The 10,926-nt window shown below is 52.1% G+C and overlaps 1 protein-coding gene across 1 annotated transcript; it reads left to right on the top strand.

Moving 5' to 3' along the window:
- Positions 1–2,170: 2,170 nt before the first annotated feature.
- FKBP4 (FKBP prolyl isomerase 4) lies at positions 2,171–10,419 on the top strand. Its single transcript, XM_017666074.3, has 10 exons — positions 2,171–2,430; positions 4,343–4,487; positions 4,933–5,075; positions 5,953–6,073; positions 6,341–6,497; positions 7,116–7,206; positions 7,304–7,387; positions 7,586–7,771; positions 8,303–8,542; positions 9,648–10,419. Exons 1-10 carry the CDS (start codon positions 2,326–2,328, stop codon positions 9,750–9,752), a joined length of 1,377 nt encoding a protein of 458 aa, XP_017521563.3. The 5' UTR covers positions 2,171–2,325; the 3' UTR covers positions 9,753–10,419.
- The last annotated feature ends 507 nt before the right edge of the window (positions 10,420–10,926 follow it).

The following is a 10,926-nucleotide window of genomic DNA, read 5'->3' as shown; positions in this document are numbered from 1 at the left end:
TATATGTATATATATATACACACTCATTGCACATTCTTTTGAATGATTCAAATATTTATATAATTTTTTTAATGTCTACAAGCTTTGGCAGTGTAAGAAGATCAAAATGGCAACTTTAAGAAACAAAGGAGTCTTCACGTGGGAAGGATGGGAACCAAATGAGCTCAGGACAATAACGAAGCTTCTAACCCCAGCATAAGCCATCTACCTAGTAAAGTGGAAGATCAAAAAAAAAAAGGGTTCTCTTCCTCTAGCAAAAGGGGAAAATTTCAGAAGGATTTTGAATGAGTGAATCCTATCAGTGAAAATTACATTGTTAAACATCTTTAATGGGAATACTAACTTAAATGGTCTGAAACAAGGGTAAGGAAGAAGAGCCAAACAAAATGTGTGCCTTTTCTGCACTGAGTTCAGGTAAGTTTTATTACCAGAATATAATGTAAATAACCAGAAGAAATTCTAGAAGCAATAAGGTGCTCTGTGAGATTCCAGAACCCGTGCCTACTGCCCCCTTCCCTCTCTCTTCCATCCCCCCAGCTCCTCCCTCATCTACCCATTCAGTGACCTGTGCCCTTTGCTTCTGACAAAGAAAATGACACAGAAAAGCATTCCTCCAAAGGTGAACTTTTCTATCCCAATTTGTTCTGCCAGATAAGACCCAATGGCCCTAGCATCAAAACAAGCTAGCACACACTGTGAATAAGGTGTATAAAGCAACAGCAAAAGTCCCCGCAGACCCAGCAGCAAGGACCTGACCTACCATCCGGTCTCCTGGAGTCTGGAACGGCCTTGGTGCTCTTTATTTCCTACCCTAGGAAGTGAAGTGTAGAAAACAGATTTAACCCGAGGGTCAAATCCCCCCATATTCACTGAGGGTATCCCCAATCACCTAATGAGAAATATCTTAGTTGTGGTTAAACTCACCTGCTGTAAAGCTAGAGGAAATGGTTTTGTTCTTCTGCACCCCCTTCCAGTGAAGTACCATCAGAAAGGACTACAGTGAATTATTAATCATGTTATGGTATTGACATTTCATCTGTATTAACCCCTTTAATTACCTACCTAAGGAGACCGGTTTGTGTACAACAGCACAGTGCCAGGCACATAGTAAGAGCCCCCCCACCCCACCTTGCAAAAGTGTGTTATTATTGGAATACAAATACATGCAGCCAGTAACAATTTCACACACTTACCAGGCATGATGCTAAACTGGGGTTTAGGTGCTGAGCAACATCAAGACCCTCTCTAGACCACCTTTTTTGTCAGGAAACTATTGTTTGGATGAGTAGGCGCTGCAGCTTTACCGCACAGGCACTCTGCCTTCCACAGGCAGTCAACAAACACTTGGCTACCAAATATTAAGAAAATATGCCATCCCATGAGCCTTTAGTAAAAATACTGACTTTATTCGTGAGTTGAAACCATTTCTGTTTTTAAATATTAATCTTAACGGCAATTTCCTCTTTGTCGGGAAGGTCCCTTAAATACGTGCCCCATTTTAAGAGTCCTTAATTCGGTGGGTCATTTCTTGCAAATCGGCTGCTCGCGGCACTTTAAAGAGCTAGAGGCGGCCCCAGCTCCTGGCCCTGGGGAAGTCATGGTTGTTTTCCCCTGCTCCGTGCGCAGGGGTGACCGCTTTGCAAACACTGTCCCCGCCCGCGCTTGCGTTCCCCCTTCTGCCTCCCCAATTCGTTAAGTACCGACGCCGAGCAGACAGGGAAGCCACGCTGTTTACCGTCGGCTTTTACAAAAACGCGTGTCTCCGGTCCCGGGGAGACGGACGCGCCAGCCACTCACACCCGGCACGCCGCTCTCAGGCAGGCAGGCCGCTGCTGTACAGTATAGGGCGGATCTGGGGCTCATAGGGCAGGCTCCTTACAGCCTTGATGCAGGGGCTGGAGAAGGATCTGGAAGAATCCGGCTAGTTCGGGAAACGTGCAGGAGTGTCCCCCAGTTCCGAGGGTCCCAGGAATAAGGGAGGGGGTCAGGGCCGCCAGCGGGAGGGGCGAAACAGAAAAAAAAAAATTCACGCACAGGAGCTTGAACCTGCTCGGCCGCCGCCGTCTCTAGAAAGTTCTCCACCCACCCTTCGCTGCTCCCGCTCCAGCTCCTCCCAGCCCCACCCTCCGCGGCGGGGTGGGACCAAGCGCTCCCCCCCACCCCCACCTCATTAACCACCCACTCCCGCTCCAGCGCCCGACTCCGCCGCGGGCTGCGAGCGCGCCGGCTCGGAGACTTTGGTCCTTAGACCGGTTTGGGGCTCGCTGCGCCCCGTGCAGGAGGCCCAGTGCCCAGCTCCCTGAGTATACGGCGCACCGAGCGGCGATGACCGCCGAGGAGATGAAGGCGGCCGAGAGCGGGGCGCAGTCTGCGCCGCTGCCCCTCGAGGGAGTGGATATCAGCCCCAAGCAAGATGAGGGCGTGCTGAAGGTGCGGGCGGGGGTGGGCGGCCTGGGAGCCCCCCAGACGGGACGCGGCGGGAACGGCCGGTGGGGGGGCGGGGAGAGGGCGTGCAGCTGGCAGCGGTTGCATCGCCCTCCCGGACCAGGCTGCGTCGCTGGGGCGCGGAGGGCGGCCTCGCGCTCGGCATGGGGTGGCCCAGGTGCGCCGGGCAGAGCCCCAAACCCCGAGCGCTGTGGCGCCCGAGGTCGGGCCGGGACTACGGCGCCAACTCCGGCGTGCGCGGTGCGGCGGGAGGGGCGGGGCCGCGGGGCACGCGAGCCGCAGCCGGGCAGGGCGGTGTGTGCCCACCGCTCACCGCGACCCCGCGCCGCCCGGCCTGCTGCCTCCCTGCCAGCTGCACTCGGGAAGTCCCAGGGTGCCCCCGTCGGAGGCGCTGCGGGAGCTCGTGTACCCCTGCTAGTTAAACATTAGCCAGGACGTGAAGCGGGGCACAGGAGTAGTGTCCTGGCCCAGAGGCCGTTGTGCAGCACGACCCGGGGCTGGCCGCGAGGAAGGTTCCCGCGGCCGCTGCCCTGCCGCTACCCCGTCTGTAAAGATTGGGACCCAGCTAGGTCACCCGCTCGGCCATGCTGTCCCCATCCCCCCACCCTCGCGAAAGCCACGGCGCAGTGCAAGCCGGGACCTGTAGTTCCCTCCCCCAACCCCCGCCTGCGCTGGGGCTCCGGGGTGGGGTGTCGGGCCGGGAGGAGGTGCTTTGCTTGGGATCCTGCTGCTGTGTAACCGCCCGGCTACTTTCCGGAGGAGCAGGGAGGGTGGTGGTCCGGGACAGGGGACAGGGCTTCTTGACCAGGGTCGAGACAACCCGCGCTGGTTCACAGCAGGTTCTGCTGAGTCCTCGATGGCGAAATCCTAGGCCATATTTCGTGCCTGCCTTTCATCGAGTGCTGCTTCTTAGTCGTGACTTCCCACTGCTCAGTTCCACGTGTGTGTGTGCGCGTGCGCGCGCGCGCGCATACGGTGTGTATGTGTGTACTGGACAAAGCCAGAGACCTTTGGGGGCCTTTACCTATTTTAGAAATGCATGTGGATTTGCCCCAGATCTTGGAATCCCAAGCTGCCCTCCCAAGTGTTCTGGTGATTTCCACAGGGTTGATTACAGAGAGGGCCATTTTCCACTTTTGTCTGCCACTCCTACCCTTTTTTACTGCTCAAGTCCCCTGGACATTCTGTCATGGAAGCTTTCCCTTAGAGGATAACCACACACTTACCAGGCTGCCCCTGGAGTCACTTTTTAAGAATACTAAAGGTGTAAGAAGCAGAGACTTGTAGGTTCTTGGCAAATAATCTAATCCTGAAATAAAAGACCTAATCAACCTACCAGTCAGGAATGCTTAGGGTTTAGGGCCTATTTGAGAGCCCCTGCTCATCTATAACCTGCTGATTTCTTTTATCTCTTGGATTACTTTTATTCTCTTCATTACTCATATTCCTCTCCTCATCTCCAAATCAGACCCTGATCTGATGACCACAGGTATTTAGCAGGATCAGAAAATGGAGCACAAATACTTCTCCCTTTGCTTCTCATCGTAATAAACTTTTATTCAACCTTTTACCACTGTAGTCCTCCACTAGCCCTGATAGGGATTATCATCACTACTTTACAGGTAAGTCTGGAGGTATAAGTGACTTACCCAAGATCATAAGCAAAACTTGGACTTGGGTCTTTTTGTCTCCATTTCTCACCAAGTCATGTCATACCTCATGAATGCTGGGAAATTCAGCCAAGCTTCATACTGGAATCATTTATGGATTGGTCCCCTTGAATCTACTTACAAGGAGGCAGAAGAGTCCCTCTGTGCCCATCAGAGGCATGCGGGCAGTTTTGGTGCCTCTTTCTACCCCCATCCCTGGGGACTCACCCTTTTCCACTTCCTCCCAGGTTATCAAGCGAGAGGGTACAGGCACAGAGACACCCATGATTGGGGACCGAGTCTTTGTCCACTACACTGGGTGGCTGTTAGATGGCACCAAGTTTGACTCCAGTCTGGACCGCAAGGACAAATTCTCCTTTGACCTGGGAAAAGGTAGGCATGATTAGTGGGTTCCTAGGATAGGCTTTCGGGGGGAGGTGTAAGCTGGTGCAGGTAGAAGCCATATTGTTAGGAGAATAGTCCTCTTAATACCTGTTCATGTTTTTCCCGTTACACCTTTTCTTCTAATGTCCTGTAACTGTATTGATTGCTAGCTCCCCCTCCCTGGATTATCTCAGAACCCCTCATTTCCTCTTCAGAGATAGACTGTCTTGTTTCTGGAACTCCTTTGTTCTGGAGTTGAGTGCTATGGGTTTTTGTTTTGTTTTGTTTTGTTTTTTTTAAGAGGTCTGAGACCTGACAGCACTCACTGCAACCAGGTTTTCTACCTAACTGGTCCCATTTCTAAAGAGTGTCCAGCTTCCCCGCTGGTGTGGTTGCTGTTTGAGCCCAGAGTCAGCCCAGCCAAGGAGGATGTGTTTGCTTTCTGTACCTGCAGGGGAGGTCATCAAAGCTTGGGACATTGCCGTAGCAACCATGAAGGTGGGAGAAGTGTGTCACATCACCTGCAAACCAGAATATGCCTACGGCTCTGCAGGCAGCCCTCCAAAGATCCCCCCCAATGCCACACTTGTGTTCGAGGTGAGTGTCCAGCCACAGAGAGCAAGGCACAGAGCCAGCCTTATCTCAGCCCAGAGAGCCTGGCTGCCCTCCAGCCCTTCCTGCTGCTTGGAGACAATGTAGCCAAGACTGAGGGCCTGGCCTTAGGGAGGAGGAAGAATGAGAGGGCTGCTGGCTCTGCCTGTGCACAGTCTGCTGCTGTCGGGAAGTAGCTGGAGGTGGGGGTTCTGGTGGGAAGAGGCAGGCACAAACTCCTTTCCAAACTTGAAGGAGAGGAAGGGGTTGAAGCATGTTCATCTCAAGAGTAGAGCTCAGAGGAGGTGGGTTATAAGTTTTAGTTGAAAGGAATCAAGATGTCAGAACCTATACACGGTTGTAAGTAACAGCATGGAACATTGGTACTCTAGAGATCAGAGGTGGGGAGAGATGCTTTCCCCTTGGCTCAAGGGGGGGTGAGGAAAACCTTTGCTGATAAGGTGGAAGTTGACAGTGTTCAGTCTGAAAATGGCTGAACCCTAATCAGCGGCTAACTTGGAGAATGTCCAGAAGACCACTGAGAGGGTTCGGGTCATTTCTAATGCCTACCTTGTGGGGCTTCTCCAGTTGCTGACTGAGGATCACCTGGACCACACCCTTCTTACGGGGAGCAGGTGGTAAACGGGGGAATGTCCTGAGGTTAACTGGAATCCATGTGACTTGTCCATCTCTGCCAAAGTTGAGACGAGGGCAGCTCCTGGAACTTGGAGCAGACATGCCCCTCTGTGCACTCCTCGTGTGGCTGCCATAGTGTCAGACTGGCTGGCTGGTTCCTAGGGACCCTTCTGAGTGAGAGAGAAGTCAGGCGTCTGTTGACAAGCTGCTGCTGAAAGGCATCGTGCCACCTTGTCTTATCCCACAGGTGGAGCTGTTCGATTTCAGCGGGGAGGACCTGACGGGAGAAGAAGATGGCGGGATCATCCGGAGAATACGGACTCGGGGTGAGGGCTACGCCAGGCCCAACGAGGGTGCTGTCGTGGAGGGTAAGAGGACCATCCGGGGTTTCAGCTTTGGGTGGCGGTCTTTAGGCCCTGGGTGGCTTGGGGCAAGTCACTTCCTTCCTCTCATCCTGTTCTCTTACCTGTGAAAGAAGGATCGGGCCTGGGCCATCCCCGATTAACGTCCCTCTGGGTCTGAGAGCACGAGGGCTTACTGAGGGCAGGAGGCGATGGAGTAGAGCAGGGCCGGTGGCATCCGTGCTCCATCACTGGCATGCTCATGCCTGCCATGCGGCCTCTCTCTCATGCCAGTTGCACTGGAAGGTTACTACAAGGATCAGATATTTGACCGGCGGGAGCTCCGCTTTGAGATCGGGGAAGGGGAGAATTTAGATCTGCCTTGTGGGCTGGAGAAAGCCATTCAGCGCATGGAGAAAGGAGAACATTCCGTCGTGTACCTGAAGCCCAGGTGAGCAGTGGGCACGCTGCCCAGCAGGTGGGTGAGCTGAGATCAGAGTGTCTGTCATGAGTTGTATAACTAACTAGCCATCTGTTTATCCTTTGCCCTGCGTGGTTCACTACCCCCATAGCCTCATGAGAGGTCACTGTGCCTCTGGGCACTCCAAACAGTAAGATCTCGTATTTCGGAGTGTGGCCACAATTGTCCACATCTCCGTGGATCCAAGCCTAATCTTTTCAGATTCCCTCCTCTGCCGACATCAAGATTCTCATCTCCCCTTAATTCATTCAATCCTTCATGCTGTTTATTGAAACACACCTACTGTGTGTCAAAACACCGTGCTGAAAGTTCCTAGGTATTCAGAGACATTATTCTTGCATTCTAGAACTTACTATTCAATGAGATCCATTTAAATTAATCATCCCAGGGTGGTGGGAGTTAAAAGGTCCGTCAGATGCTAAGACCAAGTAATTGTTGTGAAGAGGTCAGGGAAGATTTTGCCAAACAGGAAGTATATGAACCAAGTCTCCAGGGGTAGGGAGGTACTTTCCAGGAAGCAGGAGGTGTTTTCACTGTGGAGCAGGTTAAGTGCTACTGAGATGACCCTCAGTGTTTTTGCCCCCACAGCTATGCATTTGGTAGTGCTGGGAAAGAAAAGTTTCAAATCCCACCGAATGCTGAGGTGAAGTACGAAGTAAGCCTGAAGAGCTTTGAGAAGGTGCGTTTGCTCAAGGTCATCCTATCTTCAAGTTAGGTCCTTGCCTGAGGGTGGCTCAGGTAGCTGACAGCTCTATTCCTTCCTTGGGCTGTGGCAGGCCAAGGAGTCTTGGGAGATGAATTCAGAGGAGAAGCTGGAACAGAGCACCATCGTGAAAGAGCGGGGCACCATGTACTTCAAGGTGAGTTAACAGCTGTGGTGCTGAGGACACATCCAGGGAGTGGATGGGTTGTCCTCTCATGTGAGTCCGCTGGTCTTGCCTGAGGGTGAGAGAGGGAGGCAGGACTCATGCCTGCCTGTGGCTCACTGCTCTCTGTAGGGCCTGACAGTCTGGTGCCACTGGACCCGTGCGGGTGCCTGAGCCTCCCTCCTGTTCTAGGAAGGCAAGTATAAGCAAGCTTTACTGCAGTACAAGAAGATTGTGTCCTGGCTGGAATACGAGTCAAGTTTCTCTAATGAGGATGTGCAGAAGGCACAGGCCCTTCGACTGGCCTCCCACCTCAACCTGGCCATGTGTCACCTGAAGCTGCAGGCCTTCTCAGCTGCTATTGAAAGCTGTAACAAGGTGAGGCCCTGTGAAAGAGGGCACAGGAGCAACACTGAGGCAGAGTTGGTGAGCAGCTAGAGTCTGAAGCTTGCCCGCGGTGACGGGGGTTGGGGGAAGGGGTGCAGGTGGCAGGGTGGACTAGGTGGAGCTCTAAGACTGAAGGGCCCAGGCCAGGGCTGTGAGAAGCCAGCACCTTGGTTTCAGTGGCAGGAGGCAGCTAACACACGTAGAAGGGTGGGGAAGAACTTCAGCGTTTTCTCCCCTCGTTCTCAGCCTCTCCCTCCTTACCCCTCTTACACATGTTTTATTCTGAAGAGAAAGGAAATGTTGCAGGCTCTTCTCTTTCATTTAAAGACCTGTCTTCTCTCTCTGCTTCTTGGGCTAAATTAGGTTCCTTGCTAGACCTTGGCCCTTTGCATTTAATGTCCAAGACTCATTCTTTTTGGAGTGGAGCCAGCCACTCCATTGCACCTCATCCTGCTGAGCCCAGTCTTGGCCAGGTGAGCTGCAGGCTGTGGTCTCAGGGTGTCTTCCTTCCTGCGTCCTTAGGCCCTGGAACTGGACAGCAACAATGAGAAGGGCCTTTTCCGCCGGGGAGAGGCCTACCTGGCGGTGAATGACTTTGACTTGGCACGGGCAGACTTCCAGAAAGTTCTGCAGCTCTACCCCAGCAACAAAGCCGCCAAGGCCCAGCTGGTTATCTGCCAGCAGCGGATCCGCAAGCAGCTCGCACGGGAAAAGAGGCTCTATGCCAACATGTTTGAGAGGCTGGCTGAGGAGGAGAGTAAGGTGAGAGCAGGATGGGGAACAGTCTGGATGGAGGGAAAAAGAGGTACTACCTCCTGTGCCCAGCCCAGCTGGTATGGGCATTTTGTGCCTGTGGTTCTTTTCTGATCCTGGAAACCGGAAATTGCCCTCATCCCTGGAGCAGTTAGGCTATGTGCTGCTCCCTAAGTGAAGACTTCTGCTGTGGGTCCGGTCTGGCAGGGCTCTGTGCCCAGGGATGGTCACCACGCCTGAGCCCTGGGGGCCAGGATGTTGATCTGGGTGAGCTTCTCAACATACATAATGTTGCGAAAACTATGTTTAAATAGAATTCGAACTGCATGAAAAGGCTTCCCTCCCACCACCCAGAAGCAACTAAAATTTACCAGGACTTAATTCATCCCAGCATATTGTTTACATAAGCAGACAAGTTTGCATTTCCTGCCTTTTCCCTAATAAAAGGCAACATGCTGTATTTTCCCTATCATGCTTTCTTTATGTCAAACCTGAAACCTTATTTGATACCGTGTGAAGAACTTTCACATGCTCTGCTGTTCTTACATAGGATTCCATTGTCGGTAAGTCCTGTCTTGCTGACCCAGTGCCCTACTTAGTCTCCTGACGTTCCAAACAAGTATTGTCCCATAGAAACAGTGCAGGTCACATAGTAATTGTAGATTGTCTAGTAGCTTTGTTTTGAAAAGTAAGCAGAAAGAGGTGAATTTAATTTTAATATTTAGTTGACCCAGGGTGTCTAAATATTTTTAATTGCATATATGTTTTTTTTTTCAGTCTCCAAATTCCAGTATATATTTTATATTCAAAACACCAATATGAACTAGCTACATGGTAGTGTTCTAATAATACCTATTGTGTAGGGATATCCTTAGGACCTACCCCAGAGAGAATTGCTGTGTCCATGTAATTCTGTTAGAAGTTAGTAGATATTCTTTTGATGTGGGGCAGACCTTACACAGTATCACTATGCCAGGTGTATAGGTTTGTCACTAGATTGGTGGGGTACAGTCAGGGGACAGTGGGGACATGGAAAAAAAGTCCCTGAGTTGCAGAGGGACTGGGCAAGATGAGAACTGACTTCATCCCATTGCTCTTCCCTGCCTTTCTGCAGGCCAAGGCAGCAGCAGCTTCAGGAGACCACGCTGACACAGAAATGAAGGATGAGCAGAAGAGTGATGTGGCGGGGAGCCAGCCTCAGGTGGAGACAGAAGCGTAGCCTGTCCCAGTCCTGCTGCAGCCACTGGCCTCCCCTGCTTCCTACCCTGCTCCGCCCTGTTAGTTTTGTAAAAACTGAAGAATTTTGAGTGAATTAGACCTTTATTTTTCTATCTGGTTGGATGGTGGCTTTGGGGGAAGGGGAAGGAATAGGCTGGGGATCGTGTTAGGTGGTGTCACCCCTCCCCTCCTCCTTCCATTACACAGGAATGAATGTCCACCCACACGCACACTTGTCAGAACGTTAATTTATTTTGCTTCCTCTGTTTACTCTGTCCATTTTTCAAATGGTAGAAGGGGGTGAGTGGTAGGGATGTGGAGTCTGATGTGAAACCAGAGTGGAAAGGGAGACTTGTGGGCAGCCGTTTTCCTTGTCCTGTTCTCCTCGTCCATTTCCAAACACGTGGCCTTGTGAGGGTGCTGGCTGTGAGGAAGACCACTGCTGTGCCTGTTACTTCCGTTCCCTCCTCACCCCAGGTGGTGTGGCTGATGTCTTCTGGTGTCCCGGTGACCGTCCCCTGTCAGCCCCTTCTGGTGTTTTCCCCTAATCTGTTTCCCTTCCCAGCCAGGTGGAGTCCCCCCACCCCCCAGCCTCCTCTCTGCACGTAGCTGAAGGTCCAAGCCCACTTCAAGTTCTGTGCTCAAGCAATAAAGTGGAAATGATAAAAGCTGGGTGTCGGGCAACCCTTTCTGTGTGGCTTCAGGTTGGGTGTGGGTGGCTGCCCTGGGGCAGAAACTAGAATCCAAAGTATTGGGATCACTTGTGTTTGTCTTGAAGTTAGACCTACTTCTGCCTACTGATTGAGTAGAAAGCAAAAACATTCTTGGTTTCCCAACAAGGTAAAATGAGAAGCCTGCACTGGAGAGGGAAGAGCCGTCAAGCCCAGGAGAGGGGTGCCTTGGGCCCACTTTCCTCTCCTTTCTCCACCTTAAATGGAAAAGCTTATGCTTCTAATTACACTTCACCCTTGACTCCTGAGCATGGGACGGGACCCTGGGAGAAGCCCAGGGGCTCCAGTCAGCCAAGCTGAGCCTTCACTAGACAGCTATGGCTATGGGCCAGAGCCTTATCTATGCCCTTGTCCCTCTAATGTGGCTGTTCAGTCCTTTGCACAGGGGCAGAGGTAGGCTGCCTACCCACACATCTGTACAGTTCCTTCTAGAAGAAGCTGCTC

Source organism: Manis javanica, chromosome 15, assembly GCF_040802235.1.
Source record: "Manis javanica isolate MJ-LG chromosome 15, MJ_LKY, whole genome shotgun sequence".
Lineage (NCBI taxonomy): Eukaryota > Metazoa > Chordata > Mammalia > Pholidota > Manidae > Manis > Manis javanica.
This window is presented reverse-complemented; position numbering and strand designations above follow the sequence as displayed.